At 39.7% G+C, this 17,178-nt stretch overlaps 2 protein-coding genes across 4 annotated transcripts in view; one reads left to right on the top strand and one right to left on the bottom strand.

Moving 5' to 3' along the window:
• Nucleotides 1–17,178, bottom strand: part of SHROOM4 (shroom family member 4) — a 224,962-nt gene that overhangs the window by 130,080 nt on the left and 77,704 nt on the right. The window lies entirely within an intron of this gene.
• LOC116747534 (spermine synthase-like) lies at nt 9,750–11,002 on the top strand. The gene has a single exon (XM_032619862.1). The coding sequence runs from the start codon at nt 9,807–9,809 to the stop codon at nt 10,902–10,904; it is 1,098 nt and encodes a 365-aa protein (XP_032475753.1). The 5' UTR covers nt 9,750–9,806; the 3' UTR covers nt 10,905–11,002.

Below are 17,178 nucleotides of genomic sequence, written 5' to 3' on the forward strand. Positions count from 1 at the left end.
TCAAAACTACAATGAGGTATCACCTCACACCAGTTAGAATGGGCATCACCAGAAAATCTACAAACAGAAAATGCTGGAGAGGGTGTGGAGAAAAGGGAACCCTCTTGCACTGTTGGTGGGAATGTAAATTGATACAGCCACTATGGAGAACAGTATTGAGGTTCCTAAGAAAACTAAAAATAGAATTACCATATGACCCAGCAATTCCACTACTGGGCATATACCTAGAGAAAACCGTAATTCAAAAAGACACACGCACCCCAATGTTCATTGCAGCACTATTTACAATAGCCAGATCATGGAACCAACCTAAATGCCCATCGACAGATGAATGAATAAAGAAGATGTGGTACATATACACAATGGAATATTACTCAGCCATAAAAAGGAACAAAATTGGGTCATTTGTATAGACGTGGATGGATCTAGAGACTGTCATACAGAGTGAAGTAAGTCAGAAAAAGAAATATCGTATATTAACGCATATATGTGGAACCTAGAAAAATGGTATCGATAAACCGGTTTGCAGGGCAGAAATAGAGACATAGATGTAGAGAACAAACGTATGGACACCAAGGGGGGTAAGTGGTGGGGGAGGGGGGTGGTGGTGTGATGAATTGGGAGATTGGAATTGACATATATACACTAATATGTATAAAATGGATAACTAATAAGTACCTGCTGTATAAAAAAAATAAAATTCAAAAAAAAGAAAACTATGAACAAGGATAAATGATATGCATGCTGAAATGTTTATAGAGACCTGTACTGATGTCTTCAGTTTACTTTGAAGTGCATCAGAAAATAACAGGGATTGATGGATGCAAATAGGGAATCAATAAACGAACAGATATGTGATCAAATAAATATAACTATAACATTAATAATAGAATCTAAATGATGGGTATTTGAATGTTCAATGTAAAATTCTTTCAATTGTTCTGTATGTTTGAAAAATTCAGTTATAAAATGTCAGAAACACATACCAACAGGCCCAAAAGTTGTTCCTGGATATAGCTCTCTAAAAGACTGTTCATTCATTTATTCATTCCATAAACAATATGCATGAGCTGAGACTCTACTGTGTGTTAGGCATGAGTTCAAATCCTGGGTCTGCCATTTCATAAAAGTTTGAACTTGGGCAAGTCACTTCACCTCTCTGAAACTTGCTTTCTTATCTGTTCAGTAGGGAGAATAACTTCACTAATTGGTGTGAGAAAGGTGAGGTGTTCCATTTTCAAGGTCAGGCCCATGCAAGTGGTTGCTTCTGGCTTTTGCAAGTCCTCCAGCTGGTTTGGGGCAACAGGGAGGCTGGCTGTGTCCACTAGGAAGGCACTGTCAAACTGTGGGCCTGGGGAAGTAACTTGAGAACAGGCAAGTGGGTAAGTACCTCAGGAGGTAATAAAGCACAGAGCCAGCCAAGGAGCAGAAACCCGGGCCTGAGAAGCTGTCCAGGAGTGTGTTTTATGAGCCTCTGAACAGCAGAGCTCTCTGGAGCACAGGAAACTGTGCATCAAAAGTGCAGCAGGCTTTCTAGTGGCCAAATCCAATCAGGCTCTAATTAGGCTAAGTTTTAGGAGGCAACAGCCTTGGGCAGCAAATATCTCTACACAAGAAAGTGGTGACATATAAGGCTTTGTCACTGAGACTCAACATCTAACCCTGAAGTCTGTTTCAAGGATTAGATTCTTTTTTTAATTTTTATTTTTATTGAAGTATAGTTGATTTACAATGTTGTGTTAGTTTCAGGTGTACAGCAAAGCGATTTAAATATATATATATATATATATATATATCTGTATATATACTTCTTTTTCAGATTCTTTTCCATTATAGGTTATTACAAGATATTGAATATAGTTTCCTGTACTATACAGTAGGTCTTTGTTGTTTATCTATTTTATATATAGTAGTGTGTATCTGTTAATCCCATTCTCCTAATTTATCCCTCCCCACCTTTCCCCTTTGGTAACCATAAGTTTGTTTTCTGTCTGTGAGTCTGTTTCTGTTTTGGAAATAAGTTCCTTTGTATCAGTTTTTTACATTCCACATATAAGCAATATATGACATTTGTCTTTCTCATAAAAAAGAATGAAATAATGCCATTTGCAGCAACATGGATGGACCTATAGATTACCATTCTAAGTGTAATAAGTCAGACACAGAAAGACAAGGATTAGATTCCACAGGCCTTATATACCCTCTCTCCACAGCACAACCAGCAGGTTCAGGGAACTGATAAGGTTGAAGAAAACAGCACGTGAAAAAAACTAAAAGATTGCCTTATATTTAAAGAATATTTTGTTGTTTTAAAAATGTATATAAACCCTTTATGAATACAGTTTTAGTTTAAGGTATGTTAAGACAGCAACATAGGATAGAGAATTGTAACTTTTATGATAGGATATGTGAGGCTCTTCAGCCAAATACTCTTTTCTGAAAAAGCTGATACACATGCCCCAACCAGTGATTAGAGGTCCAATCTCCTGAAACCCCCAGAGGATATGCTATAGCAGATCATGAAGCGACTTAGGAGGATATTGTTCTGTCAATGAGAGTCAGTGTTCCATGACATTTCTTGAGGCCCCATTATGCATGGAGATGCTTAGGTTTCAGACTGTAGATGTGGACTGCAACCTCTAGGGAGCATATGTGGTGGGTTAACCACAACATATGGAGACGAAGGAGGAAAGAATTCGTCACTCCATTGTTTTCTACAGACTCTACTCCTTAGTTTGCTCCTCAAGTATAAAGTAAGAAGGCTGTTTGGGGGGGCACTGTTATATATTTATCTATGCCAGATGGTTCTTTTCTTACCTTCTTATTGCTTTATAAGCTCCCAACACTACTCCTATCCCTTCCCTGTGTAGCCTGGATAGGTTAGTAACTCCTATGTACTTCCAGAGCTCTCTACACTCACCTCTACTGTTCCATGCACTTACTGCATAGTACTGAAGTTGTCTGTTCGTGAGTCCGTCTCCTCTGCTCTACTGGGAACTCCCCGAAGACAGAGACTAGGTCTTTCTCATATCTGTTTCCCAAGCACCTATGGGTGCTTAGTAGATGTATGTTGGACAGTTTGGGGGAACTTGAGGGTATTAACTGAGTTTTATTTTAAACCTGTAATCTAACAGTACCTTATACACAGTAGGTGTTCTATGTATATCTTCTCTGATAAAAGTAATTTTTAAAGGGCTTAAAGATATATGGTACTGTCATACAGAGTGAAGTAAGTCAGAAAGAGAAAAACAAATACCATATGCTAACACATATATATGGAATCTAAAAAAAAAAATGGTTCTGAAGAACCTAGGGGCAGGACAGGTATAAAGATGCAGATGTAGAGAATGGACTTGAGGACATGGGGAAGGGGAAGGGCAAGCTGGGACAAAGTGAGAGAGTGGCATGGACATATATACACTACCAAACATAGAATAGATAACTAGTGGGAAGCAGCTGCATAGCACAGGGAGATCAGCTTGGTGCTTTGTGACCACCTAGAGTGGTGGGATAGGGAGGGTGGGAGGGAGACACAAGAGGGAGGAGATATGGAGGTATATGTGTATGTATAGCTGATTCACTTTGTTATACAGCAGAAACTAACACACCATTGTAAAGCAATTATACTCCAATAAAGATGTTTAAAAAAAAGATATGTGGTACTTTATTTGGCTTACCAAATGCTTTCGCATTATGTCACATGATCCCCACCATGAGCTTGTTAGGAACCAAATCAGATATAACAATTGTCATTTGACATGTAAGGGAACTGCCTCACAGCAGTTAATGGACTTTTGCAAGGCCACACAGCTAATGTGAACTCAGTGGGTACTCTGAATCTACCCTACTGCTCTACACTGCCCATGTTTCTCTACTATCTATAAAGATGGAACTGAGAATGTTGGATACCAACATGGTTTCCTGGACTTCCTAGTTATTAGATTCTTCTCTCTCCTGCTGGACAAGAACAAGGTAACCCTGGTACATGCTGACAGTCAGTATGAGCAGCTGAATCAACCCATCTTGAAGCCTACCCTTTCCCTGGACTTCCTGTTATGTGAGATAATTTCCAGTTACAGTCAGTTTCAGTTACTTGCAGCCTAAGCATACCTGATGGATGAGGCTTGTTGACTAAGTTCTTTGAAGATGGGGCCCAGCCATTCTCCCAGCCTGGTCTTCTCTACAGTCCTTACAGCTTGGCTGGCTACAGTGGACTATTCTTGTGGGAGTGGGGAAGAAAGGTTGTCAGAGAGGTTCCTGAAAAAAAGTTAGCTTCTTGCTCAAGGGACCACCAGTTATGAAGCCATGTTAATGAAGCAGAAGCTGGCAACGAAATCAAGAGAGATGTAATGTATTCTCCACCCCAACCCCACAAACTGGTATCCTCCCTGGCAGTGCTGGAGGAGAAGGGGCAAGAACATTTACATCAGTTCCAACAGATAGGCCTCAGGCCCCCCTTAGAGAGACTGCAAGCCAGCATCTCCCCAGAAGTCAGTGGTCTACAATTACTCACATTAGGACAGCAGTTTTCACCCCCAAATCCCAAAGGGCTTTACAGCACTGTGGGTAAGAGAAAGTTCCAGAGACATGACTGTACGTCTCAATTCTATTAAGCATTCATTGTGTGGTTAAGACACACTCTTGAAATATTTCCATTTTGCAGTAAGAGAATGGAAATAGTATTTGTTCTTTCCCTCCAACTCAAGGATATTGGAAATGTGAATAACATTCAGGATGTATGTAGTAAGACCAGGAAAGTGCCTTGCATCAGCTTCAGGTCTGGACCCTGGAGTAGTTTAGAGGATTACAAACAGAACAGTTCCATCTACCAGCATTCTCTATGTTAAGAAACAAGCATGTATTGAGTGTCTACTACTATGTTCTGGGTTCTGACCTAGGCTATGGGACTACATGATGGAGTCACTGTCTCTGCCTGCAAGAAATTTCCAATATAGTGAGAGAGACAGGTGTATCAATCCAGACATGGAATATGAGAATTTCAGTGTTATTGCCATCTGTGGGGAGAACTTGTGAGAGATGAGGCCAGAAAGATGATCTGGGATGAGATGAACAATGAATGCAGAGAGAATCCTCAAAATATTTAAAAACCAGAACATCAACTTGAGGATATGGGGAGGGGGAAGGGTAAGCTGGGACAAAGTGAGAGAGTGGCATGGACATATATACACTACCAAATGTAAAACAGATAGCTAGTGGGAAGCAGCCACATAGCACAGGGAGATCAGCTCGGTGCTTTGTGACCACCTAGAGGGGTGGGATAAGGAGGGTGGGAGGCAGGGAGATGCAAGAGGGAAGCGATATGGGAACATATGTATATGTATAACTGATTCATTTTGTTATAAAGCAGAAACTAACACACCATTGTAAAGCAATTATACTCCAATAAAGATGTAAAAAAATAAAAATAAATAAAAACCAGAACATCAGGAGCACTGACCAAGCAGAACAGATGCAGATCAACACACGAAACAGTGTCCTCCAGGCTCCCTGCTGTGCTGGGCACTATCCCTTTAGTTGCTGGGTCTTGCGGAGGTTAAAAATGGGTCCAGGAGTGGGGAACAGGGCAGAAGGAGGGATCTTGAGGGGACAAAGAGGAGCAGCTGGTATTAAAATATTCCACAATTTTAACAAGAGGTGTGACTATATCAGTGTCCTGCTTCAATGTCATGTGAAGGAACATGTATGTTACCTTGTGGGCAACCAGGAGCCCAGGAATTCCATGTGGGTTGGAAAGGGCACTTTAGCAGCAGTATGGAGGATGGACTGGATTGGGGCAGCATGCAGCCAGGGAGACAAGTAGAAACGCTTTGCAATACACCAAGGAAGATAGATAACAGGGCTTACTGCAGTGGCAACAGGGCATGTATTTCTGTAAGCATGCTCAAAGATGTTTGCACAAATCCCCATCTCTATATACCACCTTTGTTCCTAAGAGTTCTCCAGTCTTTTTGCTGTCATGGCTCCAATATCCTAGCCCATTGCAAGCTTATACACACAAACACATATATACACAAATACATACACGTGTACACTTGTGTGACAGGCCCTGTTTAAGTATACACACTCAACTAGTGGCTGGCAGGCTATAATTATGGCAAGTAAGAGGCCTGCCAAGAAAAATTCATTTAAATATTGAGGTCGTCCTATTCCCAGATGCAGGAGAGTGGCTGCAGTATAAATATCTACCTTCATGATACCAACCTATGTTATGGATCGTCCGCTCTAATTTTCCAAGCATAGTCACACAATTATCTCATTTGTTTTCTTAACAATGGTCCTGGGAGGTGGATAGGACTGGTATTATTTAGTTCCAATGTATAGATAGGGAAACTGAGGTTTGGAAAGAAGGTCACTCGTAATGGGTCGGTGGTACCATTAGGACTAAGATGCCTTCTGCCTCTTGTCTCTGTTTTGTTCTTCTGCCTCTGTCTCCTGTTTCTCTCAACCTTCCATGTGGCAGCCTCCTTCAGAATAATTCCTGATCATTCTTGCTCCCACGTCCTGCAAACAAATACTAATTCTAATGCACATTGCTAAGAGAGTACTGTGGATGACTCAGAGTCTCCAACCCTATCCTCCACGGCCCTGCTCAAGTCTTACCATCCCCTCCAGGAAATCTGCCCTGGGACACCAGTTCAGTAACCTCAACCCCTTCTCCTTTAATATTTAGTTTGTATTACTGCCTTAGTGCTTTCTTTATTCTCTCCTAATTGTGTTCTGATTTCTCCATCTGTGACTTCTGGTTCCCTGGCTTCTTTTTTCTCCCTGCCTAGCACAAGGCTTGGCACACAAGGGAACACTTAATAAAGCATTGTTAATGAATAGCTGGATCCAATAGAGCCTTACTCTGGCATTGTAATGCCTGAAATTCCCAGTTCACAACAAAGCACTCTGAATGTGTGTGTGTGTGTGTGTGTGTGTGTGTGTGTGTGTGTGTGTATCCATGCACCACTCATCCAGTGACCCTGAGGATAACTAAATCAATGCCTTCAAAGTGCAGCATCAGCACATAGTTATTGTACATTCCAGTAGGAACTGAAGCAAGGCAACTTTTTTCCCTCTAATTTTTTAAAAAATAAATATTGCTCTGGTTCCAAGTGGTATATTTTTGACATCTTGTGTACATTTCTGAAATAGAGTCCAGATGAGAAATGAGCTCGTGTATGTCCATCTCAACCGGAGAACAGTAGATTCCTATTCATGGACAATTTCATTTCTGAAATCCCAATTGCGGAAAAAAGCCTAGGGAGCAGGTTGCAGGAAAGAACGAGGCCAACGTGGAGTGACTGCTTGACAATCTCTTTGAGGCTTGAGGACAAGAGCAGGGCATGAGGAAGAGAAGAAAAAGGCACTAAAATGTTACCCTCCCCTCTCATACCTGCCCATTTAGATTTCTAAGGGACATGAATGGGAAGGCAGCTGATGGCTGCTCCCAAGCGGGCAGGATACTTGCAAAACACCCTTTAGATATGAGGGTGGCCAAAGGCAGGTGAACCTCAAGTAGAGAACTAGGTAAAGCAGGTCCCAGAGAACACCACCCACTAGTTTGCATGGAGAGAAATGCCTCCATAGAGTCCCAACTGAGAATGAAGGAATAATTTTTCTACCTCTTTTATAACGTGTAACATTGCCCAAGTACCTACCATGTACTAGGTACTGTTCTTCGCACTTATAAACATCAACTACTTTGTACTGTTGGGATTCACATTCTGATTTTACAGGTGAGGAAACTGAAGCTCAGAGAGAAATTAAGTCATTTACCTGTCATCACACTGTCTGGCTGACTGCATATTCTGGGTTCTTTCCATTGCACCACTCTGCCTTCCTCAGGTATATTCAGTGAGCTCTGGCAACAAGAAAAAAGCTGAAAACCACTCCCAGTGAGCACTTGGTCTTAAATGATGAGTGAGACATCGTCTAATGGAGAAAAAGAGGAAAACGGTATTCATTCCTGGCTGAAGGAATAGCAGATGCAAAGGGGCCGATGAAGGAAAGAAAAAAGCACATTCGGGAAAATGGTAAATAGTTTTGTGGGGTTACTTGAGAGTGAGTACAGGTGATGAAACACGAGGCTAGAGCAGTTGAGGCCAGTTTATAAAGGGTCTCATCTATCATGTTAAGGAATGTGGTTTTCTCTCTGAGGAGATAAAAAATACTAGAAGAGAGGGAGTAGAGGTCACACCTCTGTTTTAGAAAGAGCACTGAGGCAGCCATGTGGGCAGACAGTTCGGAAGAGGCACTGACTGGCTGCAGGGAGACCAAGTTGGGAACGTGTGGTAACAGTCAAGGCGAGAGTCAGGGTGGTGAAACAAATGGAGACCTAGCTCGTAAAATGCTGCCTCCAGAACAGTCATTGCAAGTCAGCCTCAGTCTAACTTCAAAGCTTGGATTCCAGGCTTTGCAGTACCTACCCCCACAGCCCTTAAACACTGCATGTGTTGCTTTGGCCTCAAAACTAGTAACAAGTCTTGTTTTGTCCCTTGGGGCCTTGCCATTTGTCTCCATCTTCTAAGCTGGTGGCTTTGTAGCTCCCCTGAGCCTAGCCTAGCCCAGCAGTCTGGGGAGGGAGGAGAGAAGTCAGGTAGGCTCCAAGCAGAAAGGGCCCTGATGAACACATGTTTCACGTTCCCCACATTGCATGGCAATTCAAAACCAAACCCTACGGGATTGTTTTCTTAAAGATTTGGGATGGGTTTGGGGCTTCTTCTCTTTCTTTCTTTTTCTTCTTTTTTTATTATGTGTGTTTCTGGACTGCAAATATTTCCTCTGTCCTTGAGTTAAGTAATAGCAGAGGATGAGAGAAAATGAAAATTTGCAGCAATGCAGAAAAGATGTTTCTGGAAAAGTCCAGAGGAGGGAAGGAAATCCAGTGTGGGGGCTCATAGCAATGTTCAGAGAAGGCCAGAGAATGTGGCTGTGGAGGGGTGGCAGTGGGGTTTCAGCTAGGGCAAGTGTATAGAAGTCAGGCAAAAGCCTACCTAAGGGACATGGCCCCTGACATGCAGGCTAGTTGCAGCCCTTGGCTCCTCTGCAATCAGCACTCAGATTGATTTTGCTCTGGTCATCAGCAGCTGTATAGCACCAGCACAGCCTGCAAGGTGTGGGCTCTTCCTGTTAACCATGGAAATTAAAGCACTAAAATGAACCAAAAGCACTTTACAGGTAAAGGCAGCCAACAATGCACTCCTCAGAAGCCCATGCTCCCCAAGAACTGGAGGATCTTACAAAAACCTCCCAGGCTTCCCTCTATATATAACTGTACAATTCTGAAATGGAGCCTAGATGAGAAGCCAGGTCATGTGTATGTCTCTCCCAGTCTGAGAACAGTAGATTCCTACTCATGGACAGCTTTATTCTTGAAATTCCAATTGTATAAAAAAGACTAGTGGAAAATAGATAACTAACAAGGACCTACTGTATAGCACTGAGGACTATACTCAGTATTTTTTAATAACCTATAAGGGAAAAGAATCTGAAAAAGTATATACACATACATAGAATTTATACACACACACACACACACACACACACACACACACACACATATATACACCTGAAACTAACACGACATTGTAAATCAACTATACTGCAATATAAAAAAAGACTAGTGGAACAGATTTTATTTTATTTTCCATCTCACTCCCTTTCTATCATTTCCCTTAAGATGTAATGAGAGAGCCTCCCCGGCGCAGCACACTCCCTGCCGGCCGCAGCCTGACACACCGCGCCGCCCCCCAGTCTCCCCGGCCGCCTCCCCCAGGCATGGCCCAGGGCCTCGCCTCACTATGGCAGCAGCACGGCACAGCACCCTTGACTTCATGCTCGGCACCAAAGCTGATGGTGAGACCATTCTGAAAGGCCTCCAGTCCATCTTCCAGGAGCAGGGGATGATGGAGTCGGTGCACACCTGGCAGGACCATGGCTATTTAGCGACCTACGTAAACAAAAACGGCAGCTTTGCCAATTTGAGAATTTACCCGCATGGATTGGTGTTGCTGGACCTTCAGAGTTACGACGGTGATGCGCAAGGCAAAGAAGTTGACAGTCTTTTGAACAAAGTAGAAGAAAGAATGAAAGAATTGAGTCAGGACAGTACTGAGCGGGTGAAGCGATTACCACCCATAGTTCGAGGAGGGGCCATTGACAGATACTGGCCCACTGCAGATGGCCGCCTGGTTGAGTACGACATAGATGAAGTGGTGTATGATGAAGACTCACCTTACCAGAACATTAAAATTTTACACTCAAAACAATTTGGAAATATTCTCATCCTCAGTGGGGATGCTAATTTGGCGGAAAGTGATCTGGCGTATACCCGGGCCATCATGGGCAGCAGCAAAGAAGATTACACTGGCAAAGATGTACTGATTCTAGGAGGCGGAGATGGGGGCATATTATGTGAAATAGTCAAACTGAAACCAAAGATGGTCACTATGGTAGAGATTGACCAAATGGTGATTGACGGATGTAAGAAATACATGCGAAAAACATGTGGTGATGTCCTAGACATTCTTAAAGGAGACTGCTATCAGGTTCTAACAGAAGACTGTATTCCAGTACTGAAGAGGTACATCAAAGAAGGGAGAGAGTTTGATTATGTGATTAATGATTTGACAGCTGTTCCAATCTCCACATCTCCGGAAGAAGATTCCACATGGGAGTTTCTCAGACTGATTCTTGACCTCTCAATGAAAGTATTGAAACAGGATGGGAAATATTTTACACAGGGGAACTGTGTCAATTTGACTGAAGCCCTGTCACTCTATGAAGAACAGCTGGGGCACCTGTATTGTCCTGTGGAATTCTCGAAGGAGATCATCTGTGTCCCGTCATACTTGGAATTGTGGGTATTTTACACTGTTTGGAAGAAAGCTAAACCTTGAAAATCAATTTCCCCTAATCATGTGTGCTGCAAATAGCCTTCCTGATCTTCATATGCTGTACATGACATCGAAAGGAGTCAGGCAATTAATTGTGAATTCCTTCAAGTTTCTTTTTTTAATTATTTTTTAATTTAAAAATCAAATGGAAAATGTATATTTTGATGAAATAGGGTGTCATTTTTTTGAAGGATGATTAGACAGCACAGTGAAGGCTGCTAAATGCACTGAACCTCTAGGATGTGATTTTTGTTTTTGTTTTTGTTTTTCTGTGTGGGCTTCTTTTGTTTCTATTTTGGTAGACTTCAAATTTGATTGTTTGGAGGAATGAACATCATTGTTTTCTTCTAGAGGGAAGCTCTTGACGGGAGTTTCTTTTCCCCCCAAATTGACATAGGTATTAAAATTTGGTGCTTATAAGGAAAGACTTTAAAAAATGAATAGCAATGCTTCGATTAAAATTACAAATGAGAAAAAAAAGATATAATGAGAAAGTACAGCTGAAGTCTTCCGACAATGTGTAGCATTTAGGGGAACAATTATTTATAATTTTTAATGAATAGCTTTGTTGAGATACAATTTGTATACCATAAAATTATCATACCATAAAATCCACCCATTTTAAGTATATTTCAAAGGTTTTTAGCACATTTATAGAGTTATGCAGCCATCACCACCACATCTAATTTTAGAACATGTTCATACCCCCAAGAAAGAAACTGAGCTCATATTCAGTCAGTCCATGTTCCTACCCACAGTCCTAGGCAACCACTAATCACTTTGTGTCTCTATAGATATCCCTTTCTTATAAATGGAATGATAAAATGTATGGTCTTTTGTGCCTGGTTTCTTTCACTTAGCATGTTTTTGTGGTTCCATCCATATTGTGGCATGTATCAGTGCTTCAATTCTCTTTATTGCCAAATAGTATGTCATTATATGATGTATAATAGTTCGTTTATCTAGTCACCATTAATGGACATTTGGGCATTTCGACTATGAGGAATGATGCTGCTAAGAATATTCGTGTACAAGTTTTTGTGTAGACATATGTTTCCATTTCTTTTGGGTAGATATCTAAGAGCAGAATTGCTGGATCATATGGTAATTGACCATAGATCAATGATGTATGATTTTATTGCTGGACACTCAATTCTATTCCATTTATCTATATATGTCTTTCCTTATGCCAGTACAACATTGTCTTGATTACTGTAGCTTTGTACTAAGTATGAATTTAAGAGGTGTGAGTCCTCCAACTTTGTTCTTCTTTTTCAAGATTATTTTGGCTAGACAGGGTACGTGCAATTCAATATGTATTTTAGAATTAACATTAAATGGATATGAATGCATGAAATGAATATTCAGCTTGTCCATTTCTGGAATATCTTCAAATCAATCAATATGAAAAACCACATTAAGAAATTGAAGAGTAAAAATCATATGATCATCTCAGTAAATGCAGAAAATTCTTTTGACAAAATCCAACATCCATTTATGATAAAAAAAACTCTCAAGAAAGTAGGTATAGAAGAAACATACCTCAACATAATAAAGGTCATATATGACAAGCTGACAGCTAACATCATACTCGATGGTGAAAAGGTGAAAGCACTTCCTCTAAGATCAGGAACAAGATAAGGATGCCCACCCTTGCTGCTTTTATTCAATATAGTATTGGAAGTTATAGGCATAGCAATCAGACAAGAAAAAGTAATAAAAAGGATCCAAATTGGAAAGGAAGAAGTAAAATTGTCACTGTTTGCAGATGACATGATACTATAGAAAATTGTAAAGATACCACCAAAAAACGACTAGAACTCATTAATGAATTGGGTAAAGTTGCAGGATACAAAATTAATACCCAGGACTCTGCTGCTTTTCTATACACTAACATAAACTAGCAGAAATAGAAATTAAGAAAACAATCCCATTCATAATTGCATCCAGAAGAATAAAATATCTAGGAGTAAATCCAACTAAGGAGGTAAAAACCTATATTCAGAAAATGACAAGTCACTGAGGAAAGAGATTTAAGATGACACAAATACATGGAAAGATATACCATGCTCGTGGATTGGAAGAATTAGTATTGTTCAAATGACCATACTACCCAAGGCAATCTACAGACTCAATGCATTCCCTATCAAAATACCAATGGCATTTCTCACAGACCTAGAACAAGTAATTCTAAACTTTGTACATAAACACAAAAGACCCCTAATAGCCAAAACAATCTTAAGAAAGAAGAACCAAACAGGTTTCAAACTATATTACAGAGCTACAGTAATCAAACACTATGGTACTGGCACAGAAACAAAGAGATAGATCACTGGAACTGAATAGAACCCAGAAATGAACCCACACTTAAATGGTCAATTAAGTTATGACAAAGGAGGCAAGAACATACAGTGGGAAAAAGTCTCTTTGATAAATGATGTTGTGAAAACTGGACAGCTATAAGCAAAAGAATGAAAATGGGGCACTTTTTTTACAAAACACAAAAATAAACTGAAAATGGATTAAAGACTTAAACTTAAGACCTGAAACCACAAAAGTTGTAGAAGAAATCATACACTTATGCTCTTTGCTATCAGTCTCAGAAATATTTTTTTTTGGATCTGTCTCTTCAGGCAAAGGCAACAAAGCAAAAATAAACAAATGGACCTATATCAAACTAAAAAGCTTTTGCACAGTGAAGGAAACCACCAACAAAACAAATAGGCAGTGTACTGAATGGGAGCAGATATTTATAAATGAAATATCCCATAAGGGGTTAATATTCAAAATATATAAAGAAATCACACAACCCAATAAAAAAAAGGTGATTAAAAAATGAGCAGGGGATCTGAATAGACATTTTTCCAACGATGACATATGGCCAACAGGCACATGAAAGATGCTTAACATAACCAATCAAATCAACATGCAAATCAAAACCACAATGAGATATTACCTCACACCTGTCAAAATGGCTATTATCAAAAAGGAGAGAAAAAAAGAAGTGCTGGAGGAGATGTGGAGAAAAGGGAACCCTTGTGCACTGTTGGTATGAATGTAAAATTGTTTGGCCACTATGAAAAACAGTATGGAGGTTCCTCAAAATATTAAAAATAAAACTATCATATGATCCAGCCATTCCACTTGTGGGTATTTATTCAAAGAAACTGGAGACACTAATTCGAAAAGATATGTGCACCCCACCCCATGTTCACTGCAGCATTATTTACAATAGCCAAGATATTGTAAGTGTCCATTGATAGATTAATGGATAAAGAAGATGCTTTTGCAAATATTTTCTCCCAGTCTGGTGGCTTGTCTTCTCATTCTCTTGACAATGTCTTTTGCATAGCAGAAGTTTTTAATTTTGAATGAAGCCCAGCTTATAAATTATTTCTTTGATGGATCATGCCTTTGGTGTTTTATCTAAACATTCATCACCTTACCCAAAGTCATTTAGGTTTTCTTCTATATTATCTTCTAGGAGTTTTATAGTTTTACATTCCACATTAAGTCTATGATCCATTTTGAGTTAATTTTTGTGAAGGGTATAAAGTCTTTGTCTTGATTTTTTTTTCTTTCGCATGTGGAGGTGCAGTTGTTCCAACACCATTCGTTGAAAGGACTATCTTTGCTCCATTGTATTGCCTTTGCTCCTTTGTCAAGAAACAGTGAGCTACAATATCAAAAAAAACCCAAAAACCCAATCCAAAAATGGGCAGAAGACATAAATAGACATTTCTCCAAAGAAGATATACAGATTGCCAACAAACACATAAAAGAATACTCAACATCATTAATCATTAGAGAAATGTAAATCAAAACTACAATGACATATCATCTCACACCGGTCAGAATGGCCATCATCAAAAAATCTAGAAACAATAAATACTGGAGAGAGTTTGGAGAAAAGGGAACCCTCTTGCACTGTTGGTGGGAATGTAAATTGATACAGCCACTATGGAGAACAGTATGGAGGTTCCTTAAAAAACTAAAAATAGAACTACCATATGACCCAGAAATCCCACTACTGGGCATATACCCTGAGAAAACCATAATTCAAAAAGAGTCATGTACCAAAATGTTCATTGCAGCTCTATTTACAATAGGCAGGACATGGAAGCAACCTAAGTGTCCATCAACAGATGAATGGATAAAGAAGATGTGGCACATTTGTAGTGAGGTGGAGGGACCCAGAGTCTGTCATACAGAGTGAAGTAAGTCAGAAAGAGAAAAACAAATACCGTATGCTAACACATATATATGGAACCTAAAAAAAAAAAAAAAGAACCTAGTGGCAAGACGGGAATAAAGACACAGACCTACTAGAGAATGGACTTGAGGATACGGGAAGGGTAAGCTGGGACAAAGTGAGAGAGTGGCATGGACATATATACACTACCAAATGTAAAATAGATAGCTAGTGGGAAGCAGCCACATAGCACAGGGAGATCAGTTCGGTGCTTTGTGACCACCTAGAGGGGTGGGATAGGGAGGGTGGGAGGGAGGCTCAAGAGGAAGGAGATATGGGGGTATATGTGTATGTATAGTTGATTCACTTTGTTATAAAGCAGAAACTAACAAACCATTGTAAAGCAACTGCAGTCCAATAAAGATATTTTTGTAAAAAAAAAAAAAGAATCAGTGAGCTGTATTTATGTGGGCCTATTTCTGGGCTCTCCATTCTGCTCCATTGATCTATTTTTCTATTCTTTTGCAAATACCACACTTTCTTGATTACTGTAGCTTTATAGTAAATCTTAATGTCGGGCTTCCCTGGTGGCACAGTGGGTGGGAATCTGCCTGCCAATGCAGGTGACACGGGTTCGGTTCCTGGCCTGGGAAGATTCTCACATGCCGCGGAGCAACTAAGCCCGTGTGCCACGACTACTGAGCCTGCGCTCTAGAGCCCGTGCTCTGCAACAAGAGAAGCCACGACAATGAGAAGCCCGTGCACCACTCACTGCAACTAGAGAAAGCCTGTGCACAGAACAAAGACCCAACACAGCCAAAAATAAAACGAACAAATAAATAAATAAATTTATTTTTTAAAAAATCTTAATGTCAAGTAGTGTCAGTACTCCAACTTTGTTCTGCTTCAATACTGCGTTGGTTATTCTGGGTCTACTGCCTCTCCAAACAAACTTTAGAATTAGTTCGTTGATATCCACTAAATAATTTGGAGGGATTTTGATTGGGATTGCATTGAATCTATATATCAATTTGAGAAGAAATGACTCGACAATATTGAGTCTTTCTATCCATGAACATGGACTATCTATCCATTTATTTAGTTCTTTTTTAATACCATCAGACTTTTTGTAGTTTTCCTCATATAGTTCTTGTACATATTTTGTTTGATTTATACCTAAGTATTTCATTTTGGGGGCTGCTAATGTAAATGGTGCTATGTTTTTAATTTCAAGTTTCACTTGTTCATTGCTGATATATAGGAAAGTGATTTACTTTTCTATATTAACCTTGTATCCTGCAACCTTGCTGTAACTGCTTATTCGTTCCAAGTTTTTTGTGTCCATTCTTTCAGATTTTTGATATATACCGTCATGTCACCTACAAGCAGTTTTCTTTATTCCATCCCAAACTGTATACCTTTCATTATTTTACTGCATTATATAGTACTTCCAGTACAATGTTGAAAAGGAGTGGTGAAAGGGAACATCTTTTCCTTGTTTCTGATCTTAATGAGAAAGCTTATCATCATTAAGTATGATGTTAGTGCTATTGCTTTTAAAATAAACTTTTATTTTAGAATAGTTTTAGATATACAAATTACAAAGATAGTACAGAGATTTCCCATACACCCCACACACAATGTCCCCTATTATTAATGTATGACATTAATATGGTACATTTGTAATAACCAGCTAACCAATATTGGTACATTATTAGTAACTAAAGTCCATACTATTCAATATTTCATTAGTTTTTACCTAATGTCCTTTTTCTGTTCCAGGATGCCATCCAGGATACAACATTACATTTAGTTGGTACATCTCTTTAGGCTCTTCTTTCCTTTGACAGTTTTTCATACTCTCCTTGTTTCTGACAACCTTGACATTTTTGAGGAGTACTGGTTAGGTATTTTGTAAAATGTTCCTCCATCGGTATTTGTCTGATGTTTTTCTCACGATTAGACTGGGGCTATGGGTTTTTGAGGGGAAGATCACAAAAGTGCAATGCCCTTTTCATCACATCATATCAAGGGACATACTATCAACATGACTTAATACTGTTGATGTTAACCTTTATCACCTGG

Source organism: Phocoena sinus, chromosome X (assembly GCF_008692025.1).
Source record: "Phocoena sinus isolate mPhoSin1 chromosome X, mPhoSin1.pri, whole genome shotgun sequence".
NCBI lineage: Eukaryota > Metazoa > Chordata > Mammalia > Artiodactyla > Phocoenidae > Phocoena > Phocoena sinus.

Excerpts from the sequence above, each read along its gene's own strand:
- LOC116747534 (XM_032619862.1), top strand. The coding sequence starts at position 9,807 with ATGGCAGCAGCACGGCACAGCACCCTTGACTTCATGCTCGGCACCAAA.